Source organism: Strigops habroptila, chromosome 1 (genome assembly GCF_004027225.2).
Source record: "Strigops habroptila isolate Jane chromosome 1, bStrHab1.2.pri, whole genome shotgun sequence".
In the NCBI taxonomy this organism is placed as follows: Eukaryota; Metazoa; Chordata; class Aves; order Psittaciformes; family Psittacidae; genus Strigops; species Strigops habroptila.
Window position 1 is genome coordinate 105,106,083 of NC_044277.2, and position 17,758 is coordinate 105,123,840.

General features: G+C 41.8%; 1 protein-coding gene across 4 annotated transcripts in view; it reads left to right on the top strand.

The window, feature by feature from the left end:
• DPP6 (dipeptidyl peptidase like 6) overlaps window positions 1-17,758 on the top strand; it is a 560,201-nt gene that overhangs the window by 300,087 nt on the left and 242,356 nt on the right. Inside the window, exon 1 of one of the 4 annotated variants that reach the window (XM_030488702.1) lies at window positions 2,096-2,594. The exons of the other annotated variants lie outside the window; for them this stretch is intronic. Within the exon in view, the coding sequence (XP_030344562.1) occupies window positions 2,538-2,594 (57 nt within the window). The 5' untranslated portion in view covers window positions 2,096-2,537. Of the gene's footprint in view, window positions 1-2,095; window positions 2,595-17,758 lie in introns of those variants that run through there. 4 annotated transcript variants of the gene reach the window in all.

Sequence of the window (17,758 nt, forward strand, 5' to 3'; positions counted from 1 at the left end):
TACAGATAGAAAAATAGACCAAGCCCATTGGAAAATTCAAATAGAATCATAGAATCATAGAATCGTAAGGGTTGGAAAGGACCTTAAGATCATCTAGTTCCAACCCCCCTGCCATGGGCAGGGACACCTTGCCCTAAACCACGTGGCTCAAGGCTCTGTCCAACCTGGCCTCGAACACCGCCAGGGATGGAGCATCCACAGCCTCCCTGGGCAACCCATTCCAGTGCTTCACCACCCTCACTGTAAAGAACTTCTTCCTTATATCTAATCTAAACTTCCTCTGTTTAAGTTTGAACCCATTACCCCTTGTCCTCCACGTCTATAAGACCTTGAAAGCAATTCTATTCTGATGGCTGGGGAAAAATGTATGAGCAAGAATAACCTCACTATAAATATATACAAAATATTGTGACTAAAACTATTGGGACTAAAGAGATGAAATTGCAATGTAAGCTAGGACTATGTCATAATATAACCCAGCAAGAGGTTGACACAGGCTGTTAGATTTAAATGTAAATTATTGCTTCTTGTTAGAGAGGTGCTGTTCACTTTTTTTTAATGAGCCGTTGCCTGGATCCTGACGCCTGGGACCAGGCAAGGTTGTCCAGTTTTCCTACCAGCAAAATTCTGTATTGCAGTCTTCTATGTTGCTGTTTCTATGAACTGATGTGATACTTAATAGTGAAAATGCAGAACAGGTTGCCCAGAGAAGCTGTGGCTTCTCCCTGCGGGGACACACAGGGCTCCATCCCTGGCAGTGTTCAAGGCCAGGTTGGACGGGGCTTGGAGCAGCCTGGCCTAGTGGAAGGTGTCCCTGCCCATGGCTGGGGAGTGGAACTAGATGAGCTTTAAGGTCCCTTCCAGCCCAAACCATTCTGTGATGCTATTAAATGGTTAGGAGGTCTGACTGGTGGTTAGTAGATAATCTCTAGGAAAACTTGTCCTGCCACTGATCTGTTCCTAAACCAAGGATCAAATTTATCCCAGGTGTAAGGACACATTGCATCTAGCGGAGTTGTGTTGCTGGTGATTGTGACCTTGTATAATAAATCTGTGCTGTAAAATTGAGGATCAAATGGGGCATAATCACTTCTTTGTCAGATAAATTCTCTCATGTTCCCTTTCCTTAGCTAGTTACCCGCAGACTCAGCAGAGATGTCAGTATTATGTGAGTGAGAAAATGTTTGGCTTTGTACAGCATGACAGCACAGAGGCAAGAGCTGAGCTCAATCTCGGGGCTGTTGGAAGGAAATGAGCTGTTGGAAAGCAGCAACATGGCAGTATCATGTTGCCTGATGTTGAGGTGGGCTAGGACTTGTATCAGTCTTGAGCAAATATTGAGCAAACTTCATGTTGCTCTAAGTTTTGCCCAACTATGTAAGGTCCCCTGAGTGTTACTGGAGAGTGGTACTTGCTTTATGCCTCATGCTCAGCACACCCCATGTCACCCCATGGTGACAGCAAGGTGGGTCAGTGGGATAGGATGGCTTGTTTGACAGCTCCACCATGTTGGAGAGATCTCCATTATGGCAGGGAGCTAGCTATGGCAGCATGGAGTGGAGCAGGCAGCGCTGCTGGTGTGTCACCCGGCAACGTGACCTACATGGCAGCTGCAAGCACGCAGGACGCAGGCAGGATATCAGAAATGCAAAGTGGCCCCAGTCACATCAGGGCCATGGAGAGGGCCAGAGGAGGCTGGGCACATGTTTTACACTGATGAATGCGCCACCCTTTGGCAGTGAGGCAAGCAGATCCTCAGGGAGTTTTGGTGCTGTGTCCTATCAGTGGGAACCTGCTTCCCTGGGAGTCCATGCTGCATCCTTCAAAACTGCCCTGGCAGCAGGGCAGAGGCTGCCCTTGCCACAGCTTTCCTGCATAGCCAGGGACTGCCAGGGCACTGAAACCTATGCAAGTTGGGAGAAGCTGGAAACTCTGTTTGCAGGACTGTGGGATTTAATTCCTGAGCGCCGGCTGCCTGCAGCCCCTTTCCCCGTGCTGCGGGAGGGGAGATGACTGCCGAGCTCAGCTCTGCACATTGCCAGTGAGCAGCACATTGTGCTACGAGGCAGCCGGTGCATGCGCAGCGCGCGGGCTGCTGCCGTGGAGGTGGGGAGCGAGGACCACATCGCTGCCTCCCGGCTCCGAGCTGCCAGTTGCTGGTTGCCAAGCAGTTATCATTGTTTCTGTGACGATTGCAGAGGCTGTTGCTAATTGAAGAAGCCCCCACAGCATCCTTCTCTCTGCTCCTGCTTCTGCTTTTATTTTAGAGGCTCAAGGGGGAAGACAGCTAGACTAGTGCTTTTTTACATTGCATTTTTATTTATTTCTTTTTTGTGGGGGTGGGAAATTTCTCAGCTGGTGATTAAGTGATGGACTAGTTACTCATCCTTATCCCTTTAGTCTTTGTGTGTGTGTGTGTGTGTGTGTGTATGTGTGTGCATGCATGCATGTATGTCTGAACACACAAAGACAAGCTTACACACGCACACACACTGTAAAATCTTGTTTGCCACTGCAGTGGGCACAAATAGGTGAGCATGACTACAGCCAAGGAGCAAAATGCATCAGGGAAACAAGCCCAACAACAAGATCAGGTAATGCTTATTTTCCTCAATTTCAAGCAAATACAGATTTGCATTGTGTAGCTCTGTGTTTTGTGTATGATTATTATTAATATATATATTTTTTAATCTTCTTGGTGTGCATTCCTATAATTGTCAACTGAGTCACCAGTCAGTGGCAGGAGGAAAGTACTGTGTAGCTGGCTTCAAGGTCTGCTGTCTCGGTGTGTGTGGAGGCTGGGGGGGGAAGCTGAAATTGTGCTATTCTTAACAGCCTGTACCTCTTGCTGAAGGCTATAAAGGTTTGTTCTGTAACTTGTTCCTTATGTGCAAGGTAGAAGGAGCAGGATGTTGGGACAGAGGCCCCTTCTCGCTGGAGGAAGGGGGTGAGGCTTTTTAACAGCCCCTGTGCAGATGGATGTAAAATTGCAAAAGTGGGTTTCACCTTCTTACTTTGTCACGCACTTTCAGGGTTGTTTGGAGGTTTTTTTGTCTGGCATTGTCTTGGAGGGACACTTCAGAGTACAGCGTGTGCTCAGGTTGTGCCTGTACAAGCAGTGATGGGGGGGTGTGAAAGCAGCTGTAGGTAGGTATAAGTCCCATTGACTCTGGGGAAAATTGCAGTGCTCACACTGCATCTGAACTTGATTCATTTATTTTGCTCGGTAGGTGCTTTATGTGTTTCTGTAAAGGTAGAAAGTTAAAGACTTAATTTTGCCTGTCATGCCTGTTTTATAGAGGGTATTCCTATCTGACTGCACTTACCATGTGAAGTCAAAACTTTCCCTGTCAAAAAAGCAGCGGGTGTCAGAAAAAGGGGACATATCCTCACTGGTAGAGGGTAGCACAGTTAAAAAGTGGTGGCATAAGGGAAAGCCTGGTTGCGATCTCTGAGCTGCAGCTGAGGATGGCAAAGGTTTGTGGGCTCCTGGTGCACCGGCAGACCAGCAGCTCCATCCTCCTTGGCACCAGCTTTCCCTCCCCGCGCTCAGCCCCGTTCCTGGGAGGACTGCGGGGGAGCCTGTACACTCCAGTTCTTCAATTTTCATCATCTCGTTAAGACATTGGAAGTTCGCTGCTTTAATCTTCAGTTAGGACAGCACAGGAGGATAATTTAAACAGATCTCTCAGGGCACAAATTAATTCTTAAAATAGTTCTTTAGTTCTTCCTGGCTTGATAAGCTGAGAGCTTCGCACGTTGTTTTCCCCTTTTTTTTTTTTTTTTTTTTTTTACTTGGTGCTTTATTTTAGGGAATAAGGGAAGGGAAGAGCAAGGGAAGACACCAGGCACCACAAATAGCATCATATAATCTGCATTTTCAGGGTGACATTTTACTGATGGCCAAAACAGGCTCAATGGTTCAGTGAAAACAAGAAGAAAAGAACTTTGATACTGAGGGTAAAGAAACTGTGCCTTCATCTAACCTTACATCTGTCAGGCTTCTCTGCTTCCCTGTCCATTGCTGTTGGCATATGTATTTTTGTCACTGTTTGATGCAGATTAAAATGAGTCTAGCTGTGTTCCTGGGAGGCAGGGGTGCATAAGTGCCTGTTCTGAACAGACTGAGCTGTGGGGCTGTCCCCTTCTCCTTCTTAAAGCTGTGCAAAAGTTCTGGCTTTTGTAAGTCAAGAAGTGTAAGTCGGTTGTGTTTTAAAAAGGAGCAGTGTTTTTCTTTCAAGTAGTGTTACCTGTGTAATGCCATTTTGCTACTGGCATGCCATGTCTTTGCTACTTCTTTCTTCCCATATGAAGTATAAAATGCCTAGAATGGGTCTTTAGTATTATGCAGAGTCTTGATTGAATATATTCTATAACTGATTGTTGCAATTATACCCATATGGTACGCTTAAATATTCTGAAAGTACATGATCTCTCAGCTCTGCCCTAGTGTGAGCATGAAATAGAAATATCAAGCATATATAAATATCAATGATATTGATGAATATTAATGTTAGAGTCTGTAAGCAACTTTGCTCACTTCCATTTTTTTTTTTGTTGTTTTCACAATACATTACATTATTAGTAAAATGGTTTGACAGTGGGGGGTCAAATCCAATCTGTATCCTTTGATTCAATTGCACTTTTATCTTCCAACACCAAAACCAAATCTAACCTCGTATTTTACTTAAACCAGTTCATAACTGAAAAAAGGCTCTATCCAAATTCTATTTCCAGATGAAATTCTATTTTCAGGCTTGTGAACATCAAGAATTGCTGAGATTTTTTTGCTTGCTTAGAACTGATCAAGTAACTGAAAATTGTAGCTGGGAGAAAATTGAAGGCAAAGTGCTGGTCTGTCTGTAGAGGACCGAGTCTGTTTCAGAAGCAGCTGCTGCTGTTGTAAGAGATTGTGACTGTCCCTTTTCTGTATTCCTTGCTGTGACATTCCCTGGATCCAGAGGCAGGCAAATGACACACTTGGCTTAAGTCTATGCTGTGTCCTACCATGCTAACCCAAACAGAAGCTGGGCATGAAAAGGCACTGCAGGAACAGGGTGTGGAAAGTTTGAAAACATCTGCAGAAGCTTTGCAGGCATAAATGAAAAAATTTAATTCAGACCCATGTGTCTATATGCAAATGAAGGCATGTTCTCCAGATTTACAAAAATTATAATAATTAGGAAATGATTGGGATGTGGAGATAGGCAATGCAGTGCCTTACCTGCTTGAAGCCAAGCAGTAAGCATCCCTTTCTTCCCTTTTTTTACTTAAAAATGTTTTTATATAGTTTCTTTCTGAAAAGCAATGTTGCTCACCTCCATGCCAGTTAAACTATTCAGAATTTTAATCATTTATCTCCTTGCTTATCTGTTTCATGAGTCTGAACTTTTAAGCCTTTGGGGCATCATGTGCAGAAAACGTTCTGTAAGTGATATGTAATACTGTCTCTTACTGTCAAGTTGTGGTTGCTTATAAAGATGTAAGTTGACCGTGTTTGTCTCTGTATGCTTGGGTGCTTTTGACACAGCTATGGTTTCTTGTTCAAATGGTTGGAGTTGGATACCGTGCAGTGTACAATGATTGCAGTTGGCTTTCTGCTAGACCCAATGCTCAGAAGTCTATAGAAAAGCCTGCAGATACTAATAGACTTGGGCTCTGGCTCAAGAGGACTAGCGAATCTTATTCTCTGTCTTGGGGATTGTTAGTTGGATGTCTGAATACACCGTTAAACCCATTTTGCCGTTGAAAAAGGTGAAGAAAATAGCAACAACAAGTCAAGTACTGTGTCAATGTGCTTTAGTAATTTACATTTGCTGAAGATTTTTATATTTCAACATAAGCCTGTAAATTTGTTATCATAGTTTAGCCCAGTTCTTGTTACTTTTAATGGCCTTTGGGAATGCAAATAGCTCGACAGTCATACATAAAAAATAAGGAGGCTGTTTTTTTATGAAGATGTGGTAAAAGGCATAATGTGCTAAAATGAGACTTTTAAGTATTTTTAAAAATGAGTCAGCATATCAAGGATAACATGATCACAGATTCTCAAAGACCACCTTCTATAAAACATATTTAAAGGGTTGATTGGATAATTAGGTGCTTGAACACTCAGAATAAATGATTGTTCCTGTTTCTTTTGCTGCATAGAGAAAAACTGTCACAGGGAGCGAGGTCCTGCTCTACCCTGTACATATCCTAGACAAGGTTGTTAATGATTGTTTACATGCAGCTCCATATAAGAGACCAAAAATTAAGTAAAGACCCAGCTTGAAGGCTGCCTTTTATTGAAGTGGGCCACATGGAGGAGTGAAGTCAGATCAATAGAACAATTCTGCCTATTAGCTGTCATTAAGGTAATCAATTTTGAATTTTACAGAACAGGTGGAATTCCAAATAATAGGTGTCTTCAAGTGGAGAGAGAAGATATTTAACTTGGAAAACCTAGGTCAGACTCAAGAATAAAATAATGGCAAGATTAATATTTCATGCTTCTAATGTTCCCCTGCCACTCTGTACTTCACAGAAATAGTCTGTAGTATCTTGAAGAGTGAGTATAGTTGGAGTATCTAATATACTATACTGAAATGTGCCTTTATTTGAGTACATTTATCCAAATCCAAAAAAATACATGCACTTTAGGTACATTATGCAGGGTTTCCCCCTACATAGTTGTAATCAGGTAATTTTGGGATTCCTGTAGCAAAGGCTGTCAATTCCTGCGTGCCTTGCTGTCTTGCTTCAAGACATTGTGAATCCTCAACCATTGTGAGCCTAGTCTTATGCTGTTACTTCATTCACAGAGTCAATTAAACTAAAAAATACAGGTGTGCTTACATTGGGAAGTAGTGTGGACCCACCCCATGAGGGTGAGAGAGATGGTATTGAGGTCCCAAATACACATTTTGGGCAGGGAGATATTTTGAGCTAGTTCCAGACTGGTTTGAATGTCCATTAGTAGTTGAACAGGATCTTCTCATTTAGCTTTATCCAGAAAGAAGCCAGTTTGTATGCTCTGAGGCAACTAAAAAATGTAAGTTAGAGCATAGTAGATGGGTAGAACTGAGAAATTTAGTCAGTAGTGCAGTTCTGAATTGAACAAAAGTACTGGATGCCCATGTCATTAGTAGGGAGGGGGGGGTGCAGTTAAATAAATGTAACTTCATGTGAGTTATGTTCCTGTATCTGAAGATATTCTGAAGTGTTCTGTTTTGTTGGGTTTTTTTCTGTGAGGTGTGACTTAAAATTATTCCAGATTTGCTCTGCTCACCTAAGTGCTGTCCAGAAAATCATCATCCTTGGGTGCCAAATGTCTTGGTTAGTTCAACATGCTTTACCTAACAGACTGCAACAATCCTGTTTCTCTGTGACGCTAAAGCCTCCTTACATCACGTGAGCAATACAAATTGGCTCCAAAGAGCACAGGATCTCTTCACGTTGTAAACAGGCTGTAGTGTACAGCAGGTTCAGGCACATATTATAAGCTGTGAATTTTATCTGTCGAAGTAGAGAAAGTATGTTGCCCTTTTATTTGTCAATACCTTCCCTGGTATATGCTAGACCACAAAGAGACACGACTGAATCCTCTATGTTTTCTTGGCAAGGTTTGAGATTGTGCAAAGTAACTTTACGTTAGGAAGCAGACTGAGCTGTGAATTTGTCACAAGAAAGCCCTGATTTATGGTGCCACTAGCTGCCAGTGCAGCACCCCAGTGGCATAGAATCCACACAGAGGAATTGAAGAGCACCATAACATACCCCTGCAGCACCCAGTACACAGTGGCCTGAAATGAGCTTGGCCTGGAGCTGTTAAACAGGTAGGAGTGAGTGTCCCAGGAGATGAGCTAATTTAGCGTATTATCTCGGTGACTTGTGATAGCACAGCTCCTATGTTCTTGGCTGGGGTTGAAAACAGTTGTATCCCAAAGGTGAGTGAGCTTGTGAGAATCCCTCATTCTCACTGCCTTGCTGCAGTATTCTGGCTCTGATTATTACAGCTCTGCAGAAGTCAGGGGGCAACATTCACTTTTGGAAGGTGTCTGCCAAAGAGAAGGGAAAGAGAAGAAACCTGACTTTGACCTGCATAGGAAACAAAACAGGATTTTAGTTTTAATGGAACTGTTTAGTGTTAGTTGTTTAATTTTCTAAATAATTTTCTAAAAATAACATTGTTTATATGAGACAATACTTTTTTTTCTTTATAACAACTCTGTAGATTACATATCTTGTAGACCCAACAGAGGCTTTCTCCAGGAAGTCATAGAGAACATTTGTGTTTCATTCTGTTAATGGCATCTGATCTATTTCTCAAGAGATTAAATTTCCATAATAGTGCTCCTGAGAACACCATATTCAAGAACATGAAATTGCATGAAACTAGCAGTCTTTTCAAGCTTTTAATTTGCCATGAGGAATGCAGACAGCTAAACAATGGAGAGGGAAAGAGAGAGATAGGAGGAAGCACGTTTGGCATAAAACTGGAGTCTCAAAAGGAGAAGGCTGTAGAAAAGCTTACTTGGTGTTCAGTACTGGAATGGAAGTGCTTCTGGAAAGCCTCAGATGTGTCAAGACCACATTATGGTTGGTGGTCCTCTAAGCACACAGCTTCTAAGAGTTGGTATGCTTCTGTAAGATGCTGCTTGAGATCATGTATGTTTTACACTCTGGCCATACCTTGGCAGATCAAATGGGGTGTGCTCTGCCACTTGTCCCGGGGACAGTATTAGTTGACTGCTGCTCCGTCCATTCCTGTCAGAGGTAGCTTGTGTTGCAGCCTTTCTCATTAAGTTTGCTGTTGGATCAAGACAGAATAATTTGTCTCTGAAGTTCACCAGTTATCTAGGATTCATAAGAGTGTGTTTGAACTCCACAAGAAAAAAAAAAAAAATTCTTTTTTTTAACTCTTATCTTAGAGCATCTGATGCTTCATTTCAGTTGTGGTCCATTAGCAGTGCTATGCATTGCTACAGTCATTTCATGAACAGTGGTTTTACCTGTTTTCAGTTCTTAGGCCTCTAATGCTGCCTCTTTGAAATCTTTATCATGCATTGAGTTGTGGTGAATCATGGTCACATTGGATGATAGGAGAGAAGGTAGCACTTTTAAAATGATGTAGAGTACGGTAATATCTATTATGTAATTTATTCTGTATGTTTTGCATTCAAGACTCTTTTTTCTTTTGCCCTTTCTTTCTTCCTTCCTTTCATTCTTTCTTTTGTCCTTCCATCCTGCCTTCTCTGATTCTTAAGTGGGATTTAAGTAAGTGAAATAGATTCAGAGAAAGAAGAGTGCCGGCAGCAACAGAACAGGAAAGTTGAGCGCACTTCTTCTCTAAAGGGCTACTGCAGATGTGGAGAAGAACCAACTGCAGAAGTGAGAGTGCATTGAGCAAGTTTTCAAAACCTTTGTTAAACAGAATTTGGAGAGGCACCTATATTTGAAATCAATGAAGGTGCTCAAGAAGGGAATGGTGAGTTAATATCAATTTCTGATTTAATAGCAAAGTTTGGGTGGGATTATCAGGTGGCTTTATATGATAGTTCAGTGTTGGAACATGAAACTTAGTGCTTTTTGTGCTGCAGACTTCTATTGTGGCTTTGAGCAAGAGTGTTGGACTTAGGTCCTCAGTGGCAGTCAGCAGCTGCTCTTCTGCCGAGATAGTCCATTGTTGCTTTAAGTTAAGAAAAAAAACCCCAGACCTGAGGGTCTCCTGAGGATAAGTAAATGAAATATGAAGTTCAAAGATAGTGTAGTAACTGAGGCTGCACAAGTGCCTGAGATATCAGAGAGATGTACTCCTTGATGTTTAGAGAAGGTACGTAAAGGGCCATAAAAGAAAACCTGAAAGTTAAAACTTACTCTGAAGACTTAGAGATGAATAAGAATTTCAGCAGGAAAAGATCAAGATAGAGGTAAATCCTGGCAGGACTTCAGATGATTATAAGCAAACTTGCAAATGAGAGAGAGAGAATGCGGAGAATTTTGGGATTGTATCTGGTTCTGGGATTTTGGGAACTTGAAGCAATTTTATAGTTTGAGGTAAAAGAGAGATTCTTCTTTCATCTCATGGTTGCATAATGCAAAGAGACCTTTTCCAAGAAGGAGTAATTCTTTTTTTTTTTTTTCCCCAATAGGAATACTGTGGTGTAATTAGTAGCCACAGAGCTGAAATGGGGAAGTAAATGGGGAGATGATGAGCCAGGGAAATGTGTGGTCAAGGGTAAAAAAACCTTTCAGAAGTGGAAGCCAGATGCTGAAGTTTGAGGCCCAGGAGGTTGATGGAGATCATCTTCCTGAAAGTCAAGATAAGGCTATGAGCCAAGGCCGAAGCATAGAGCCTGGTACTTGTAGAGAGAAAGCCCTGCCAAAAGTTGTGGAAGTTGTGGAGAAGTGTGATGGAAGTGGAGAGGACATAGATACTTCCCACTGCCATTGGTGAAAATCCTCCACAGATCAAGGAAAAAGAGAGAAAATGAGTGGGCTAGAGAGTTACTATTAGCTACCTGGAGGAATTATGGGAATTACAGCAGAAGTAAAATCAGATTTGGTGGTGGAAAATGTTTGTAGAGGAAGAGGCTGCAGGTGGGCAGCTGGTTCATAAGGAAGCAGGAAGCACATGTTAACACCCTTCCTTGTCCCAGAGGGAGGTGGCAGCAGGAGCAACGAGGCAGGGGAAAGAGGGAAATCAGCTGTGGCCATGTTGAACAGGGTTATTGTTAGGGTGATGGTCCCCTTTAGCACAGCCAAGTTGTACAGAGCAGCAATGATGCTTGTCATTAGCAGGAAGGCATTCAGTGAAGACTTCAGCTGGCCTTGCAACCTTCCTGAGGGCTCACAGTGAGGGACGGGGGCTGCTCTCCATGCAGTTTGTGGGTGATATGATGGCACCAACAGAGCAATGAGGTGCAAGGTGAAGACTAGCTGCAAGCCTTGTGTGGCAAAGGGAGTTCAGAGCACTGCCTTTTCTCTTGCCCTTGCTGGGCATTCATGTTGTGGGCTTGGGCAGTGCTTTGTCTGAGTATCTCCATCCTGTAACACACTAGTAACTGTTTACGGCCTGCTTTGGGTGAAGTAGAGAAGATAGCTGTATTTTTGCCAGCTCTCAGATGCCCTGTGTCTCTTCAGAAATACCCAGCCTTCAAAATAAGTACTTAAATAATGCATTAGCTGAAGACACTGCCTTCTATTCTGTCACACGGGGTGGGGGTGTGTGGGTGGTGTGTGCATTGGGCAAAAAGCAGCAGCTGTCTTTGCCAGGGGAGAAGATTCCCAGAAGAACAAGAGGAAGAAAAGGGTTAAGGGCCTCTTCTTGCCCAGGGAAAGGCTCTGCTTCCCTCGTTCTCCCTTGCATTACTCATCCCTGAGTGTGCCCTGATTACCTGTGCCTTACTGCTGCTGGAGTAAAGCTTTTTTTTGGGAGACAACCTTTGTGATGTACTCATGATGTGCGTGACGCATGGTAACTGGCAAGCAATATATGGCTATTACTAGTATGAGATATTAATTTTGTCACAGAAACTGCAGGCGAAAAGTGCAGATAGACCATAATTTCTCAGAGTGGGATTCATCCCAGTCTGCTGGACAACATCTGGCCACAGAGGCATAGCAGGGACTTGTTTCAGGATCTTGTCTTGTTAAATAGCCCTGTAGTGCCAGCATCGTGGCTGTGTATATGGGCTCAGTGGCCTTGGTGGGAGAGGCTGGCAAAAAGGTAAGGGAATCTCCCTGCATCACTGAGAGTGAGGAATGCTCTTGGAAGACATTTCCCTGTCTCTATGACCACCTTAAAAAAAAAAAAAGCCAAATTGCAGGTGGTCATGGGCAGAGGATAGGCTAGTTTAGTTAGAATTGGCATGTACTGGGATGGAGTGAGTTAGGTGATGGGATCCTGGTGAATCACCAAGGTGGCAGGAATGTCTAGACATTGTCTCTCCGCTGCTGCCTCAGACTTGCTGTGTTCCCTACAGCTCTTTGGTGAGCATACACATACTGCTACCATTCCTGTGTGGGGACGCCTTGGGCCCTCAGTGCACCCACTTTTACAGATGTGAACACCCAAGTCTCAGCTGAGTGAGGAATCAAGCCCTGAGTATGTTTCATGGTGAAGGAGGATGAAACGGGCTGACGCACTTACTTAAGAAGAGTTAAACTGAGCTTACACATGAAATGGTCATGCAAAAGCACATTAGAAAGGGGAAGAAGAGTTTCATTGAAATAGTAAAAACAAGCAAATCTGAAGGCTGAAGTCTTGGTTGGTTGGGGTTTTTTTTAACCAGCTTACATCCTTACCTTTGTCAGCCTGAAAACGTCTGTTGCTATTATTGGTTATAAAAACTAAGAGAGATAAAAATAAAAGTAAGTTTTATATAAAGATTCACAAAGCTTTGACTAAAGTAGTTTATATTACTGCTTAACTGCTGCTGAGCTTGAAATTGGAGAGATAATAAGCCTTCATCTAAAGCAATTAGTCTGCACTTTTTGACTCCATTACCTTCACTTATGTGTGTAGCTGAAGAGTTACATGCAGATATTTAAGGTTTAGTTGTAGTATATTACTGACAAAAGTGAAATCACAACTTAGACATTAATTTATTGTTAATTTAGCTTGTCAGAGATACCATAATAAACATGTAATTGACTGGGGCTGAATGTATACAGTAGCATATTATGTGGAATGTATTTTGGGTCTTTAATTTAGTTTAATTACCCACTGTGACCAACCTCTCAACTCTTTTTGTGCAGGGTTTAAAGGGGCCTGATACTTAATCGTAATGTGGTTGTAGGAATTAATGAATGGTACATTAAGTTGTAACCATCCTTAAGTATATTGCAGCCTTACACTTTTATCTTTCTGTTTTCATGGCCAGGAGCAAACAGGTTATTTTCAAACGCATATGCAGCATTTTGTGACTACCGGTAGAGGCAAACTCAAGGATGGACAGGGAAAACATATTGCAACTTAACCTGTACGAAAATGAGAGAGAGAAGAGCCATGAAGTCATGGGGGTTTAATTGTCCAAAACAGTCTATGGTGAAGCAGATGATATATACCTTGAAGGATGGAGCAAGCAAAAACTTCAGGGTTTTTATTTTTCTGAGATACTACGGTACTGGATAAAAAGCAGGAATTGATGAAGGTGAGGAAAGATACAGGAACTTTTTCTTTTTTATTATGATTTCAGACTCTGTAGTTGCCATTGCACTGAGTATAATAAGCATGACTAGTTCTTGTAGCAGGAAATTTGTAGCTAAACTTTGTTTCTTATAGTTAAGAAGCCCGGGCACTTCACAGTTAAGTAGAATCTAATAATAATAGCAGCCTTATTTTTTATAATTTTCATGTCCCAATATCTTCGATGTAAAAGTTAATTTGCAAATGTTGCTGAGAATGATGATACATTGAATCTAATAAGTATTTGAAATTAATCTTTGTAAGCTTAATCATTGAAGGCTTCAGTTGCATTAAATTGAATTCTTTTCCATGGTCTTTTTCTCATAAGGTATAATACATAGTTTTGAATGGATTATATTGATGCTTGACTTTGCTGTTGAAAGTCATTCTATAATTAGAAGTTTTATTCTAACAATCCAAGCTAAAACAGCCAGATAAAACAAAAGCAGTTGTGAACATATGGGACAGAAAAATTGATTTGACAGGAGAAATTGATTGAAATAGCCCTGGAAAGTACTTAACACATAATGTTTGTCCATTAATAAAATGTGTATATTTGAGGAAATGTTTTGACTTTCTTTGCTCCCTTGCTCAGAGAAGTAGCTGACTTCAATTACTACTCATCTACTTAAGAAATGTTACCTTCCTGCCTATAACATCTTAAGGTTGATAGTAAGTAAATAGATGATGTCTTCATTTGGTTTTGTTTCTTATTTACAACCTCGGCTTTCCAATGCCCTTTGGGGAGATTAGGAGATTGTGTTGTTATCTTCTAGGCATCTTTCACTCAAGTGTGTTGGCGAATTCAGCATTATACTGGGCTGAATGTTGACAGAGTATCCATGTATAGAACAGAAAACTGTAAGGAACTCTAGAAAGTGCATATATCTGAAATACGATGAAGAGATATTTTGGAGTGAGGGCCAAATTGAGAATAAATCTGTTGACTTCATCAAGCCTTGAGCTGGCCGCTATAATACCTTTCACTAACCTGAAAATCCTTATGTAGAAAATCAAGGCTTTAAATCTGTAAGAGCAACAAACTTGTAACTTACAGTTTTATTCCAGTTGGCCGTTCAGTTTTCATATTGCTTTTATAATAGAAAAAGCTAATACTGCAAGTCGATCTTCTCTGTACTGTTCTGTCATGATGGTAAGAAATGCTTCTTTCAGAAGCCAAATTTCTCTTAGGTCCTTGATATATGAACTCTGGTGGAACTCTGTCTGAGAATGAACTTCAGGGTTAGGAACACAGTATAAATCAGACCATGTTTACATGCTGGAATAATGTTGCAGGCCTGATTTCCTCATCATTTGTTTCAGAATATTTATTTTAGCACCCATTGGCTCCCGTCCTCTTGCTTGTGAGGAAATACTGTTCATGCTGGTCTTCATCTGACCCTGAGGTGGGAGGTGACTAGAATGTACTTGGGGTCCAAGTAGGTCCACTGCCAAATCTCCATGCTAGATAGTGTTCTTCCTATAAGTTCCTGTAGTTTCCTATAAATTCGTGTAAGTTTCCATAAATTTTAGAACTGTTTCAGTCAGTTATAATGCTCTTAGCATCTGGGTGGGTCAGTAAATAAATTGCCATCCTCTGTGTCATGCAAGAAGGGAGCAATTTTTTGTGCTCTTCAGCATCCTGGTGTGAACTCCAGAAAGACTACAGCAATCAAGAGCACACAGCCACTGTCACAGGCTAAGCCCAGATTCTAAGTCTTCCGTGTTCACCCGGCTGTAAATTAGAGACTGTTTAAAACTATGATGCACTGGGTTGTTTGGGTTTTTTTCTGTAAAATGCAATTTATTCATGCAGGGATGTTCCCACTAAATCATCTAACTCAAAATATTTTGGGGAGATCTTTCAAATCTCTATGGAGCTCCGTCTGGGAATAGGTGAGGAGCTGACCAAGAGTTTATGGGTCAGGATTAAAGGGAGGGCAGGGACAGGTGACATTGTAGTGGGGGTCTACTGCAGGCCACTCAACCAGGAAGACTGAGTGAATAAGGCCCTCTGTAGACAGATAGGAGCAGCCTCATGTTCACAGGGCCTGGTCCTCATAACACAGAAGCAATTCAGAAGGTTCGTGGAATGGACTGATAATAACTTCCTTCTCCAAGGGGTAGAGGAGACAGTGGGGAGAGGTGCTGTGTTGGACCTTGTTTCACCAACAAGGAGGGGCTGGTGGAGAATGTGAAGTTCAAGGGCAGCCTTGGCTGCAATGACCATGACATGGTGGATCCTTAGGGCAGCAAGGAGGGCACACAGCAAAGCTCAATACCTTGGATTTCAGGAGGGCAGACTTTGGCCTCTTGAAGACAGGCTGAGAGACTTCAGCATGGAGAAGAGAAGGTCCCAGGGAGCCCTTAGAGCAGCCTTCCAGTACCTGAAAGGGCTGACAAGAAATCTGGAGATGGGCTTTTTACAGGGGCATATAGTAACAGGACAAGGAGCAAATGGCTTTAAACTGCAGGCGAGTGGATTTAGATTAGGTATAAGGCAGAAATCCTTTACTGTGAGGGTGGTGAGACACTGGAACAGGTTGCCCCAAAGTGTTCACAGCCAGGTGTGTGGGGGCTTTGAGCAACCTGGTCTAGCAGAAGGTGTCCCTGCCCATGGCAGGCGGGTTGGAACTGGATGAGCTTTAAGGTCCTTTCCAACCAAACCATTCTATCACTCCATGTTGAACATTTTTGGACCATAAACCTAGTTTTACTTAAGAATTTATGTGCAATTACATTAAAATGGGAAACCAAAGAAAGATTGAAATAGAGATTCGGTGGGATGGAGAATTACCAAACCGAAAAATTCTCATTGTTATAAAAATTTTTTCTGCTGCCAAAATATGCAATAAGCTTCTGGTTTTATTTTTGAGGGTTTAAAATAACTGAAAACTGAAACTTTTTGTCTGAATTTGTGGTAAAACTGGACTTAATCACACCACCACCACCCCATTTATATCAGAAAGCTCTCCTCCATCTTGCTCTAGGAAAGAAAATCGGGCTAGGCTGGTTGCTACTTCTGTAATAAAACATTTTGGAAATACTGTTTTATGTACACAAAGATATGGAGTAATTGAGCTCAACAGGCCATGTAAAATACACATGAGAAATAATGTACGTACTTGAGGCTAAAAATATAAGCCAAAATGAATCCTAGTGGGATGCTCAGTGTTCATGCTACTTCTAGTCCTCTCACTGAAACTAGAGCTTATTTCTCTTTGCTTTTGTTTCCCAAATAGCTTCTTTGTCATTTTCTTTGACCTCTATGAAAAAGTTTGAGCTAGAATCAATTCTTTCTTCAGCTAAGTTGCTGTAGCACGGTCTACTGTAACACACAAGGCTGTGCGTAATCCTGCAGAGGAGAAGAGAAATAGATGTGGCAGAGGTTTGGGATATAACCCAAATATTGAGAGATTATAACAAAGCTACATGAGTGTGCTCTTTCTCTGAGTAGTGACTGTGTAGGGAGACAGTGATATACATTTTTTAAACCTTGTTCCTGATTATGTTTCATTCTGTTCTATTCAGAATCTTCTATGTTTGGTCACAAATGCATATGGGTTACAAGAAACACAGCTTTCAATATCCACTGAACCTATATTTCATCTGTCTTTGGTCCATTTCTTGAGTAAATGTTTTGTGTCAGTCAAAGAGAAACTGGTTTTGTGAGGAAAAAGGTATTAAATTGTTGCAAGCTATTCACCAAATACTGTTTGTACTTTTACGTGTGGTTGGCTGCTTGTCAGGTGTAATGCGTAACTTTATTTTTATTGCTGAAACTGCTGATAAAACAAGAGATGACAGTTGCTCTAAGGAGACTGAATTTAGGTGACACTCGGATGTTTATACTTCATTGCTTTTCATTGTCTTGACAGTTTCCATAGAGTTTCTTTCCATCATATAAGCCTTCAATTACCTAATGAAAATCAGTCCATGGCCCAAAGCCAAAAAACTGTTCAACAGGATATTTTATATTCTTCATCAATGTGGATAATACAACTACATCAAGAATAGATCAACTTCTGTTAAGGGATTCTTTAAGACTGATTGTGTTGTCAGTGTGCAAAAGTGAAGACCTGAATCTGAAAAAGGTGTGGCATTCACTTGTCCATGTGTGCTGATTGTCTTTGCAAATGTAAACTATCAGTACGTGTTCCTTTTGCTTTCACATCCTGGGAGGGAGAAGAAGATACACAAAAAACGTGTATTAAGCCAGACTATTAGCTTAAGCAAACAGACCAATGAAATCTTTGCCGTCTGCTTTGTGAAATTCCATTGAGTGAGAGAAGACAAAGAAAAATCCACCTGTGCCTGCAGGAATTATGGATTTAGAGGGAAGAAATGTTTTTGCAGAATTAACTGCTACTGTTGCTAGTCTCTCTGATTCTGTCCTTCCCTCCTGGGAGGTGGTTTGTAAAGGACTTGTGAGATGGGAGGCAGTCGCTTCCTGCTGCATGGCTGCGGCGTTCATCCTCCCGGTGCCTCAGTTGCAGTGTTCTCTGACACCGCAGCAAAGGCAGATGGCTGAGGGTGGCACTGAAGTCTCCCATCCATTTTTAGCAGCAGATTCCAGTACCTGCTAGC